Here is a 14,613-nt window from a genome sequence, read left to right as displayed (position 1 = left end):
ACATTGCTGGTTGTCTGTATAGCTAGCTAGCGTAAGTGACAGGTGAGGTTGACGCTTCTCAAGTGCAGCCCAATTTTCCACCACACACAACTTTTCTTGCCTGACAAAGTAGCTAGCTAGCTATAGCAAGAAGTATTTCTCCTCGTAGTATCACCGTTCCGCTTTCGCTGTCTCTAACTCCTCCTTACGATGGCGATACTCCCTCAGCTGTGTCCAGGGTCCTGCTCCATTTAATATCTCCTCCCAGGTCCATTTCCCCATTAAGCGCTGTTCCTCCTTTTCACGCTGCTTGGTCCTGGTTTGGTGGGTTTTTCTGTCACGTTCGTCATAACGAGGAGAACAAGGAGCAGCATGATAAGAATACATTATTTTTTAATGAAAGAGAAACACTGAACAAAGTATACAAAACAACAAAACGAACCTGACCAGACCAGGGTTCACATAGTATTTAAAAACGGTACTTTTATCATTTGCTCTGCCTGGAGTGCCAGATGGGCGGGGTTGCGCTCTTGAGACAATTCAAGCTCAATTATGGACAATGTATTTGAAATGGTTGGAAATGTCACTGATAGTCTTTAGATCAGGATTGTGAAAATAATTTTCCCCGGGGCCCGCATTCAGTCTCCAACGAGGTCCGGAGGGCCAAACTGCATCAAAACTGGCAATAAATGTGCCCTCTATCGATAGGTTTTGGAATAGCTGTTTATACCTGACTGTATAGTGACCAATAGAGAGCTGGACAGTCAAGAAACTGTATGAATAAAAGGTCCATTTTAATTTCTACAGCGTTTTGATTTGGTTTGAGTTACTTTAAAGTATATTGAGTTCTTTTGCCACCCCCCTGCTTTAGACACCCATGGTCTTAACAGCTATTAAGGGGACTTCCCTCACCTTGACACCCATAACCACAGTACAACATACTTTGGCGATGTCATTTACAAAATAGCCTCCAATACCCTACTCAACAAATTTGATGCAGTCTATCACAGTGCAATCCGTTTTGTCACCAAAGCCCCATATACTACCCACCATTGCGACCTGTACGCTCTCGTTGGCTGGCCCTCGCTTCATACCCGTCGCCAAACCCACTGGCTCCATGTCATCTACAAGACCCTGCTAGGTAAAGTCCCCCCTTATCTCAGCTCGCTGGTCACCATAGAATCTCCCACCTGTAGCACACGCTCCAGCAGGTATATCTCTCTAGTCACCCCCAAAACCAATTCTTTCTTTGGCCGCCTCTCCTTCCAGTTCTCTGCTGCCAATGACTGGAACGAACTACAAAAATCTCTGAAACTCGAAACACTTATCTCCCTCACTAGCTTTAAGCACCAGCTGAGCAGCTCACAGATTACTGCACCTGTACATAGCCCACCTATAATTTAGCCCAAACAACTACCTCTTTCCCAACTGTATTTAATTAATTAATTTATTTTTCTCCTTTGCACCCCATTATTTTTATTTCTACTTTGCACATTCTTCCATTGCAAAACTACCATTCCAGTGTTTTACTTGCTATATTGTATTTACTTTGCCACCATGGCCTTTTTTGCCTTTACCTCCCTTCTCACCTGATTTGCTCACATTGTATATAGACTTGTTTATACTGTATTATTGACTGTATGTTTGTTTTACTCCATGTGTAACTCTGTGTCATTGTATCTGTTGAACTGCTTTGCTTTATCTTGGCCAGGTCGCAATTGTAAATGAGAACTTGTTCTCAACTTGCCTACCTGGTTAAATAAAGGTGAAATAAATAAATAAATAAAAGCATTATAGGAACTATAGTCCTGGGTTCAAACTGTTTTGAGCATACAACTTGGTTTAAATGTGATCCATTTAGCAGACAAACCACAATGTGGGCTCACTCAGAACCCACTCCCCACACAGACATTGTCAGAACCGGATGAAGATGCCGTCGCCGAAACGTTGGTTTCAATAAAGTTCACTGGTTAGAAGAGTGTGGAGTGTGTGACTTCCACTTGACTGTTTTCTACGTTATACTCTGCAAGTCACCTCAAACGTGTTGACAATCCTCACGGGCACATCGTCATTGCATCAATACGCAAAATCACAAGTCCTCAAAATAGAACAAATTCTTCAGCAAACCTGTAAGGTTTCCATGTATATCAATTGAATGGAGGGCAGTCGCTAGTCCCTCTCTCTGTCCCCTAAATTCCTTTTCTGCCCTATCAGCTTGGTACCATTAGTCTTGTGCCTGGCCCGAGATAAAAAGCACAAAAGAAATGCCTCTGTCGGCAAACAGACCAGACAAGTTGCAAACCGTGCCTTGAGCACCTTGAGTGCTGCTAGAGCTCTTGACACATGCTGGGTATACAGGGCTCAGCAATCCCTCCGACACAAAAGATGAGCAAACATTGCGGGAGGTGAGAGGTAGGGTTAGGGCATGACAGGTAAGAGAAATATGAGGAACTTCCATGGAGCGCTGGGTATCTGTTACGTAGGTCCATCCCATCGGCTGCCCATGAGCGCCCATCTAATGCATCTAACGCCTTGGCATATTGCTAAGCCAATTGCACGTTGAGAGAGAGAGAAAGAGAGAGAGAGAGAGAGAACGACAGGAACTTTTTTTTTTTTCTTCACTCCCATCGGATAAATTATGCCAATATTGAAAAACTCCAAAAAAGTCATCCCAAGGTCTTTGAAGCCTAGTTACCCTTTGAAGCTGGGAGGAGGTATTGCCAAAATATGCGCCTGGGTAATGGCATATTTGTGAGTGAGAGTGAGTGAGTGAGTGAGTGAGTGAGTGAGTGAGTGAGTGAGTGAGTGAGTGAGTGAGTGTGAGTGAGTGAGTGAGTGAGTGAGTGACTGACTGACTGACTGACTGACTGACTGACTGACTGACTGACTGACTGACTGACTGACTGACTGACTGACTGACTGACTGACTGACTGACTGACTGACTGACTGACTGACTGAGTGTGAGTGTGTCAGTGAGATAACTACATTTTCAGTTGAAAGACTCAGTATGTTTAACAGTGCAATCACATTGAAGACTTGGCTCAAAATTTTAAAAGATGTCCCTGAATGGTGTCACACTACCACAGTGCCATTTCAAACACAGATAGTGGCACACCAGATGAGATGGTAAACTTCTGAGATGTCATCGACCATCCAATTCAATCACAAGTAGGTCATTTCACCCTATGAAGGCTCTCTCTTAATTGTGCAGAGTTAAGGCTGACAATGTGTCCGACAATGTGACTGACACGGCAATGCTCCGTGTCTTTTCTTTCCCTCTTCACAGAGAGATATTACTTAGCAACCCCTGAATCATTTATTGACTGTGCAAGTGCTTTCTTTGAGATAGCAAACACTTGAGACGCAGGACAAACAGGCCAGATGACAGAAGTCAAAGGTTTTGGAAGAGAGACAAAGGGCATGAATCACGGGGGTGACTCTCCCTGTCACTGGGTTAGAAGGGTGATTAAATACCATTAATATACACTACCGCTCAAAAGTTTTAGAACACCTACTGATTCACGGGTTTTTATTTATTTGTACTATTTTCCACATTGTAGAATACTAGTGAAGACATCACAACTATGATATAACACAGACGGCTTGATTGAAACCGGCCCTTGTGCAGAGACAGGGAGTTATATTATGTTGTGATGAAGAAGGGCTTTTAAATGGAGGACTGAGGGTGGCTCTGCTGTTCCAGTGGGGGGAGCAGAGAGACAGGCTGAATGGACGTTGCCCCAAGCGAAGCATCTCCTAGATTGAGCTGTCCGTCTCGGGGAAATGAGTCTGAGTTAACACCTCGCCATCGCCCAACGCCCTGGGACAGACAAGACTGGACTGCCTTCTCTTCTGGATCATTCTAATTATCCTGGAATGGATGGTGGCGTTGGACTGATCACACACAGACTTCAAGACACACACACACACACACACACACACACACACACACACACACACACACACACACACACACACACACACACACACACACACACACACACACACACACACACACACACACATCATTCTTCATCTTAACTCCCATTACTACCCAAGCCGATATTATTACAAGCCAGTCTGTGTCATTACTCCAACCAACACCCATTCTAAAGCAAATCAAATCAAATTTATTTATATAGCCCTTCGTACATCAGCTGATATCTCAAAGTGCTGTACAGAAACCCAGCCTAAAACCCCAAACAGCAAGCAATGCAGGTGTAGAAGCACGGTGGCTAGGAAAAACTCCCTAGAAAGGCCAAAACCTAGGAAGAAACCTAGAGAGGATCCAGGCTATAGGTGGATCCATATCCACACTACACTTTACAGTATATACACGATCCATTCAACTCCCATTCAATATTCCCACAATGACGACTACTAGCATTAAAACCCTCCACTGAGGGATCACATTTAGACAAACATGTCCCCCGTTTAATTGGGGCTAGAGGGGAAAGACAGACAGACATATAGACAGGGGGCCTCCTCCACTAAGGCCCATTAAGAGCACTAACCTCCCCTGCTTTCTTAGGGCCCCATCTCCCCTGTCACTCTTCCATTACTCTCCCTCTGTTCCCTCCCTCTCTTTCTCTCTCACTCTTTCTCCCATTGTTCCCTCCATCCCTCTCTCTCTAGGCCTGTATATGTGTCTAAGACCAGTGTGGGGAGGGTTCCTGGGGGAGTCTCATGATGGTTTTCGATGGCTGAGCTGTTATGACTATCTATGATAAGAGCCTTTTGCTCTAAGCCCCGCTGAAAGAGAGAGAAGCCAAAATAATGGACACACTATAAAGCATGAAGCCAAAATAATTGACACGCAATGAAATATATATTTAGAATGAGGTCCTGACTAGCTTAATTATTGGCTTACTGCTATTATAGTATATGAAAGACACATATACAGACAATGATCTCTGACTGGAGTCTGACTTAGTCATGGAGCCATCAGAACCTCTTCAGGCAATACTTTCGCCAGTGAGCAGCAGGCCATAAGCCGACCCCTACAAATCAATGTGCTGAGCGAAGCAGTCATTTTGGGTAACATGAGTGTTGTACAGAGTTAGGCAGGAGCAGCGAGGCTGATGACTGCTTAGAGAGAGAGAGAGAGAGAGAGAGAGAGAGAGAGAGAGAGAGAGAGAGAGAGAGAGAGAGAGAGAGAGAGAGAGAGAGAGAGAGAGAGAGAGAGAGAGAGAGAGAGAGAGAAAAAATAGCCCTATGCACGCCCCCGTAGGTCTAGTCATAATATGAACCTTACAGAGGAAAATGCTTTCCGTGGCATTGTGCCATGTAGCTGTTATGCAGGTGAATGAGGACCCAAAAGCAACTTAACAGAAACAGAGTTTATTCCAGTCTTAACAAAAAATGATTAATCCTGAATTCTTTCACTGGTAATGTCCAAACAGGAATAACTGAAATCCTCTAGTGAGTAGAGGGGAACAACAAGAGAGGCGACCACAGACTGCAGGTCGCTTCGGGTTGGCGCAGGCCGTAGCTGATAGAGACACCTGCTCACACGCAGCATCTGAAGAAGGCAAAAACACGACAGGACGGAACAAGGACACAGTACAGCAAACAAGGATCCGACAAGGACAGAAGCGGAAACAGAGGGAGAAATAGGGACTCTAATCAGAGGGCAAAATAGGGGACAGGTGTGAAAGAGTAAACGAGATAGTTAGGAGAATGAGGAACAGCTGGGAGCAGGAACGGAACAATAGAGAGAGAGAGAGAGAGAGAGGGAGAGAGATAGAGAGAGGGAAAGAACCTAATAAGACCAGCAGGGGGAAACGAATAGAAGAGAAAGCACAGGGACAAGACATGACAATCTATGACAAAACATGACAGTACCCCCCCCACTCACCGAGCGCCTCCTGGCGCACTCGAGGAGGAACCCTGGCGGCAACAGAGGAAATCATCGATCAACGAACGGTCCAGCACGTCCCGAGATGGAACCCAACTCCTCTCCTCAGGACCGTACCCCTCCCAATCCACTAAGTACTGGTGACCACGTCCCCGAGAACGCATGTCCATGATCTTCCGTACCCTGTAAATAGGTGCGCCCTCGACAAGGACGGGGGGGGGGGGGGGGGGGGGAAGACGAACGGGGGCGCGAAGAAAAGGCTTGACACAGGAGACATGGAAGACTGGGTGGACGCGACGAAGATGTCGCGGAAGAAGAAGTCGCACTGCGACAGGATTAACGACCTGAGAAATACGGAACGGACCAATGAACCGCGGAGTCAACTTGCGAGAAGCTGTCATAAGGGGAAGGTTACGAGTGGAAAGCCACACTCTCGGCTTTCACAGTCTGCGCCTTATAACGGCAAAGTGCAGACCTGACCCTCCTCCAGGTGCGCTCACAACGTTGGACAAAAGCCTGAGCGGAGGGAACGCTGGACTCGGCGAGCTGGGACGAGAACAGAGGAGGCTGGTACCCAAGACTACTCTGAAAAGGAGATAGCCCGGTAGCAGACGAAGGAAGCGAGTTGTGAGCGTATTCTGCCCAGGGGAGCTGTTCTGCCCAAGACGCAGGGTTTCGAAAAGAAAGACTGCGTAATATGCGACCAATCGTCTGATTGGCCCGTTCTGCTTGACCGTTAGACTGGGGATGAAAACCGGAAGAGAGACTGACGGAAGCACCAATCAAACGACAGAACTCCCTCCAAAACTGAGATGTGAATTGCGGACCTCTGTCCGAAACGGCATCTAACGGGAGGCCATGAATTCTGAACACATTCTCAATGATGATTTGTGCCGTCTCCTTAGCGGAAGGAAGCTTAGCGAGGGGAATAAAATGAGCCGCCTTAGAGAACCTATCGACAACCGTTAGAATCACAGTCTTCCCCGCTGACGAAGGCAGACCGGTAATAAAGTCTAAGGCGATGTGAGACCATGGTCGAGAAGGAATGGGAAGCGGTCTGAGACGACCGGCAGGAGGAGAGTTACCTGACTTAGTCTGCGCGCAGTCCGAACAAGCAGCCACGAAACGGCGCGTGTCACGCTCCTGAGTAGGCCACCAAAACCCCTGGCGAATAGAAGCAAGCGTACCCCGAACGCCGGGGTGGCCAGCTAACTTGGCAGAGTGAGCCCACTGAAGAACAGCCAGACGAGTAGAGACAGGAACGAAAAGAAGGTTACTAGGACAAGCGCGCGGCGACGGAGTGTGAGTGAGTGCTTGCTTTACCTGTCTCTCAATTCCCCAGACAGTCAACCCGACAACACGCCCTTCAGGGAGAATCCCCTCGGGGTCGGTAGAAGCTACAGAAGAACTGAAGAGACGGGATAAAGCATCAGGCTTGGTGTTCTTAGTACCCGGGCGATAAGAAATCACGAACTCGAAACGAGCGAAAAACAACGCCCAACGAGCTTGACGCGCATTGAGTCGTTTGGCAGAACGGATGTACTCAAGGTTCTTATGGTCAGTCCAAACGACAAAAGGAACGGTCGCCCCCTCCAACCACTGTCGCCATTCGCCTAGGGCTAAGCGGATGGCGAGCAGTTCGCGGTTACCCACATCATAGTTGCGTTCCGACGGCGACAGGCGATGAGAAAAATACGCGCAAGGATGGACCTTATCGTCAGAATGGGAGCGCTGGGACAGAATGGCTCCCACGCCCACCTCTGAAGCGTCAACCTTGACAATGAATTGTTTAGTGACGTCAGGTGTAACAAGGATAGGAGCGGATGTAAAACGCTTCTTGAGGAGATCAAAAGCTCCCTGGGCGGAACCGGACCACTTAAAGCACATCTTGACAGAAGTAAGGGCTGTGAGAGGGGCTGCCACTTGACCGAAATTACGGAATGAAACGCCGATAGAAATTCGCGAAACCGAGAAAGCGCTGCAACTCGACACGTGACTTAGGGATGGGCCAATCGCTGACAGCATGGACCTTAGCGTGATCCATCTGAATGCCTTCAGCGGAAATAACAGAACCGAGAAATGTGACGGAGGAGACATGAAAGGCGCACTTCTCAGCCTTCACATAGAGACAATTCTCTAAAAGGCGCTGGAGGACACGTCGAACGTGCTGAACATGAATCTGGAGTGACGGTGAAAAAAATCAGGATATCGTCAAGGTAAACGAAAACAAAGATGTTCAGCATGTCTCTCAGTACATCATTCACTAATGCCTGAAAGACAGCTGGAGCATTAGCGAGACCGAACGGCAGAACCCGGTATTCAAAATGCCCTAACGGAGTGTTAAACGCCGTTTTCCACTCGTCCCCCTCCCTGATGCGCACGAGATGGTAAGCATTACGAAGGTCCAACTTAGTAAAGAACCTGGCTCCCTGCAGAATCTCGAAGGCTGACGACATAAGGGGAAGCGGATAACGATTCTTAACCGTTATGTCATTAAGCCCTCGATAATCCACGCAGGGGCGCAGGGTACCGTCCTTCTTCTTAACAAAAAAAACCCCCGCTCCGGCGGGAGAGGAAGAAGGCACAACGGTACCGGCATCGAGAGAAACAGACAGATAATCTTCGAGAGCCTTACGTTCGGGAGCCGACAGAGAGTATAGTCTACCCCGGGGGGGAGTGGTCCCCGGAAGGAGATCAATACAACAATCATACGACCGGTGAGGAGGAAGGGAGGTGGCTCTGGACCGACTGAAGACCGTGCGCAGATCATGATATTCCTCCGGCACTCCTGTCAAATCACCAGGTTCCTCCTGAGAAGAGGGGACAGAAGAAACAGGAGGGATAGCAGACATTAAACACTTCACATGACAAGAAACGTTCCAGGATAGGATAGAATTACTAGACCAATTAATAGAAGGATTATGACATACTAGCCAGGGATGACCCAAAACAACAGGTGTAAAAGGTGAATGAAAAATCAAAAAGGAAATGGTCTCACTGTGGTTACCAGATACTGTGAGGGTTAACGGTAGTGTCTCACATATGATACTGGGGAGGAGACTACCATCCAAGGCGAACATGGGCGTGGGCTCCCCTAACTGTCTGAGAGGAATGTCATGTTTCCGAGCCCATGCTTCGTCCATAAAACAACCCTCAGCCCCAGAGTCTATCAAGGCACTGCAGGAAGCTGCCGAACCGGTCCAGCGTAGATGGACCGACAAGGTAGTACAGGATCTTGATGGAGAGACCTGAGTAGTAGCGCTCACCAGTAGCCCTCCGCTCACTGATGAGCTCTGGCTTTTACTGGACATGAAATGACAAAATGTCCAGCAGAACCGCAATAGAAGCAGAGGTGGTTGGTGATTCTCCATTCCCTCTCCTTAGTCGAGATGCGAATACCTCCCAGCTGCATGGGCTCAATACCTGAGCCAGTGGGAGGAGATGGTTGAGATGCGGAGAGGGGGAACACCGTTAACGCGAGCTCTCTTCCACGAGCTCGGTGACGAAGATCTACCCGTCGTTCTATGCGGATGGCGAGTGCAATCAAAGAAGCCACGCTGGAAGGAACCTCCCGGGAGAGAATCTCATCCTTAACCTCAGCGTGGAGTCCCTCCAGAAAACGAGCGAGCAACGCCAGCTCGTTCCAGTCACTGGAGGCAGCAAGAGTGCGAAACTCTATAGCGTAATCCGTTATGGATCGATCACATTGACATAGGGAAGCCAGGGCCCTGGAAGCCTCTTTCCCAAAAACTGAACGATCAAAAACCCGTATCATCTCCTCTTTAAAGTTCTGATACTCGTTAGTACACTCAGCCCTTGCCTCCCAGATAGCTGTGCCCCACTCTCGAGCCCCTCAAGTAAGGAGTGATATGACGTAGGCGATCCGAGCTCTCTCTCTTGAGTATGTGTTGGGCTGGAGAGAGAACACAATATCACACTGGGTGAGAAAGGAGCGGCACTCAGTGGGCTGCCCAGAGTAACACGGTGGGTTATTAACTCTTGGTTCCGGAGACTCTGAAGACCAGGAAGTAGCTGGTGGCTCGAGACGGAGATTCTGAAACTGTCTTGAGAGGTCGGAGACCTGAGCGGCCAGGGTCTCAACGGCATGACGAGCAGCAGACAATTCCTGCTCGTGTCTGCCGAGCATCGCTCCCTGGATCTCGACGGCTGAGTTGCGAGGATCCGTAGTCGCTGGGTCCATTCTTGGTCGGATCCTTCTGTTATGCAGGTGAATGAGGACCCAAAAGCGACTTAACAGAAACAGAGTTTATTCCAGTCTTAACAAAAAACGATTAATCCTGAATTATTTCACTGGTAATGTCCAAACAGGAATAACTGAAATCCTCTAGTCAGTAGAGGGGAACAACAGGAGAGGCGACCACAGACTGCAGGTCGCTTCGGGTTGGCGCAGGCCGTAGCTGATAGAGACACCTGCTCACACGCAGCATCTGAAGAAGGCAAAAACACGACAGGACGGAACAAGGACACAGTACAGCAAACAAGGATCCGACAAGGACAGAAGCGGAAACAGAGGGAGAAATAGGGACTCTAATCAGAGGGCAAAATAGGGGACAGGTGTGAAAGAGTAAATGAGGTAGTTAGGAGAATGAGGAACAGCTGGGAGCAGGAACGGAACGATAGAGAGAGAGAGAGAGGGAGAGAGATAGAGAGAGGGAAAGAACCTAATAAGACCAGCAGGGGGAAATGAATAGAAGAGAAAGCACAGGGACAAGACATGACAATCTATGACAAAACATGACAGTAGCGTGTGCCTCGCTTCTCTAATCGGCAAATGCTTCTTCTCGTGTATTGGACTAGAGGAAGAGAAAGAGGAGGAGAGAGAGAAATGAATTGCATGGGCAGGACGCTGGGGATAATCATCCTCACACACACAATTCACGGGATTGAGCATGTGACCCTCACCGACACGTTTACTGAAACATTGAAGCATGTCAACTGTCCCTGTAAATAGGAAAATAAACATACTGTGGTTGGCTCAGCCAGCCTACATACTGTACACTACACCCTCCATACTAAACCCAAACTTTTAGTGACGTGATGTGTAATTACATGTGAAGGTAACTCTATAATATCAGACTATGCAATTTATGGGAATTACCAAAATGGCAGCCTGCTGAAATGAGAGGCAGTGCAGTCTGATTAGCCGTGCAGTGGAGAGAGAGAGACAGAGACAGAGAGAGACAGAGACAGAGAGACAGAGACAGAGAGACAGAGAGACAGAGAGACAGAGAGACAGAGAGACAGAGAGACAGAGAGACAGAGAGACAGAGAGACAGGAGAGACAGAGAGAAACTAGCTGCAACGACCCTGGCTGCACGCCTCTTTGATTTCCATATCGTGTGGCGTGACCAAACGGGTGAGCTCCGACGGGGGGAGGCGGCACCGAAAAGCCCATACCTCCAGTAATCAGTTAGATTTTCTAACATTGGCGACTGATTGAATTTAAAGAGAGGGTGGTGGGCCGGTTCAAAGATGACATCCAATGGTAGTATGAAATGGAAAAAACATCTTCATTTGGCAGCTAGGTGGTTGCGTTTGGCTAAAGAACTAACAATGAAATCATTCCTACTGTCTTTCACTTGCCTTTCTCAAGGTTGCACCACAGAAAAGGACTCTTCATTTGCAATTTTTTCATTTCAGACTGTCTCCGAATATTCATGTTCATGTTCTGCTAAAGTTCACTAAAACGTTTTCCACAACATCTGTAACAAACACCACAGAACGTTCCCCCAACGCTCTTCTTACGTTTCCAGGTAAAGTAATAACACAATGTTCTTAAAACGCTCCCCCAACGCTCTTCTTACGTTTCCATGTAAAGTCATAACACAATGTTCCTAGAACTTTCCCCCAACGCTCTTCTTACGTTTCCATGTAAAGTAATAACACAATGTTCTTAGAACGTTCCCCCAACGCTCTTCTTACGTTTCCATGTAAAGTAATAACACAATGTTCTTAGACCGTTCCCCCAACGCTCTTCTTACGTTTCCATGTAAAGTAATAACACAATGTTCTTAGAACGTTCCCCCAACACTCTTCTTACGTTTCCATGTAAAGTAATAACAATGTTCTTAGAACGTTCCCCCAACACTCTTCTTACGTTTCCATGTAAAGTAATAACAATGTTCTTAGAACGTTCCCCCAACGCTCTTCTTACGTTTCCATGTAATGTAGAAACACAATGTTCTTAGAACATGCAGTAGCAACAAAATGTGGAACAATAGAAGTGATACTGAGGAAATGTTATGGGAATATTGTGCTAATGTTTATCCTGATATTACTACTAACACCTGAAAACATTACTTCCAAGATAATGCAAATAGTTCTGAAAACATTGCTGCAATGTTCTGTAATGTAACATTATTGTATGAAGTTGCCAAACTAAAAAAAAAGCATTTCAATCTTCTTACAAAATTATATTATATTAGGATATTGTCCAAGCATTACTATTTTATAGAATGGTAATCAAGTATATTTGTACCTGCACTCTGCCATCTTCAAACCCTGTAGGCTACTTAGTCTGCTGCCCCACCAGGATCCTAATGATTCTAGTAGATTTTCCTTTGTACTGAAATGCATAAATTATGATCCAAACTATATTTCTTAGTACATATGCACATTATGTACACCTCACCGCAATATAGCAGGCAATCATTTAACATGATTTCTGAAATCAAGTTTCTCGGGAAAATAAAAGTCTTTCTAGATTTAGTCATCCTCTCTTTTTGCAAAGACAAATGCCACAACTTGGAAGCCAGAGTAAAATATGGTGTTGAAAAATGATGTTTGTCTAATGTAATGTGATTCCACTTGAATGGTTGTACATCTAACTTTCTCAACAGTAAGATGCAAGGAAACTCTGGGAACGAATGTTTCTTTCCCTAATTAACAGATAATCATCTGGACAATTTTTGTGTTTTGGGAACATATCTTTTGTGTTGTCACCACAATGTTACCACTCGACTGTTCCCACAACCTAATAAAACATTCTGGGAACCTTTAAAGAACAAACTACATGTGTTCTGGGAACGTTCTTGTAACGTCATTAGAATGTTTTATACAAACATTGTATTATCATCAGCACAACTGTCCAGTTTTGTATTATGAGGACATTGGCAACAACCTAATGAAAGCTCTTGGAATTTTCACAGAACCAATTTTGGTTTGCTGGGTACAAACTGGGTGTGAGAGCCAAATCACATAGTAAAGACGTCTGCAGAATGCCTACAGAAAAATGACCTACCTCCCATCCGAAGGAGCTGTCTTTGACCGTGGCGCTCTGCAGTGCGCTGTGAGGTCCAAAGTGTTCTCCCATCCCGATCCGGGTTTTGGCCCATATCCCCAGGCCCGCTCCGGGAACCGAGGACTCGCGCAGCTCCAGGTCGCTGGGGCCGGGAATGTAGACGGGCACCTCGTAGGGCGAGCCTTCCTTGGGCATGAAGGGGATCTCGTGGTGATGATGGTGGCTGGGATGGTGGTTGTTGGGGTGCGGGGACAGGGGTCCTACAGAGATGGGAGACATGATGCTGTCCTCGGTCTCCTCCTCCCCACTATCAACCCCTCCCGCCAGGAGATGGGTCTCTGTCTCGTGCATGCTGTCAACTGGCTCAATGTCATCTGAGAGAGGAAGAGAAAGTGAGAGAGTTAGTTTATGTACAATATCTTAAATATGATTAACCACACACGTCAATTGAGAATCAAGGAGGGAGAGGAGAGCGAGAGAATCAAAGTGTATATGCCTTCAGAGTGAGAAAGAGATGCTTGACTACTAGATATTACTGCAGTATCTTGGCCTATTCTCTGCACTCATTCCATTTTGGGAGTTTATACCAGTATCACCAAAAGATATATTGTATAGACAGGACTTTTACACTGTAGACATGATCACCAATAGAACTTAACCCTACCGGGCTACTCTAGGACTGATCTACAAACTGACTCACACAACCCAAACAAGCGAAAGATGGAAAACCTAAAAAGCCTTCAGACCCAGGTAGTGCAGCCTGCCACACAGTGTTCCCAGTCAAAACACCCCACCGTCAGAGGAAGCCCTGATGGGACATGGTGTTCCACTCAGTGACAACCATCTCCTGCCGGGTCATCTTACAGATAATGGGGGAGAAATGACCCAGACATTGACAGTCACTCGCCCGTTTAGATTAGTCATCTATGCTTGTCACTGTTCTGTGGCTGACAGCGTAATTGTGCTGGTCGGGTTTCCACCGTCCAACGATAACGACAAAGACAAAGAATTAGAGAGGCACGAGTCTAGCTAGACACACCATCTGCATCAACTCCTAACCTCCCTCTCGCACAGTCATGGCCAGATCACTTGGAGAAAGTCAGATGTACATTATACAGTTGAAGTCGGAAGTTTATATACAACCTAGCCAAATACATTTAAACTTGTAAAAATTCACTGTTTTAGATCAGTTAGTATCACCACTTTATTCTAAGAATGTGAAATGTCAGAATAATAGTAAAGCGAATTATTTATTTCAGCTTTTATTTCTTTCATCACATTCCCAGTGGGTCAGAAATGTAGATACACATTCCCAGAGTTCAATTCTCGGGGCGACTCTTTTCTCTGTATTTCTCAACGATGTCGCTCCTGCTCCGGGTGATTCCCTGATCCACCTCTACGCAGACGACACCATTCTGTATACTTCTGGCCCTTCTTTGGACAGTGTTAACTAACCTCCAGACGAGCTTCAATGCCATACAACACTGCTTCCGTGCCTTCCAACTGCTCTTTAAC

At 46.6% G+C, this 14,613-nt stretch overlaps 1 protein-coding gene across 3 annotated transcripts in view; it reads right to left on the bottom strand.

The window, feature by feature from the left end:
* LOC124046197 (histone-lysine N-methyltransferase PRDM16-like) overlaps positions 1–13,466 on the bottom strand; it is a 451,439-nt gene extending 437,973 nt beyond the window's left edge. For all 3 annotated transcript variants that reach the window (XM_046366309.1, XM_046366310.1, XM_046366311.1), the window contains exon 1: positions 13,099–13,466. In XM_046366309.1, the coding sequence (XP_046222265.1) occupies positions 13,099–13,449 (351 nt within the window). In that variant the 5' untranslated portion in view covers positions 13,450–13,466. The remainder of the gene's footprint in view (positions 1–13,098) is intronic.
* Positions 13,467–14,613: the final 1,147 nt, after the last annotated feature.

Source organism: Oncorhynchus gorbuscha, linkage group LG10, assembly GCF_021184085.1.
Source record: "Oncorhynchus gorbuscha isolate QuinsamMale2020 ecotype Even-year linkage group LG10, OgorEven_v1.0, whole genome shotgun sequence".
Classification (NCBI taxonomy): Eukaryota; Metazoa; Chordata; class Actinopteri; order Salmoniformes; family Salmonidae; genus Oncorhynchus; species Oncorhynchus gorbuscha.
This window is presented reverse-complemented; position numbering and strand designations above follow the sequence as displayed.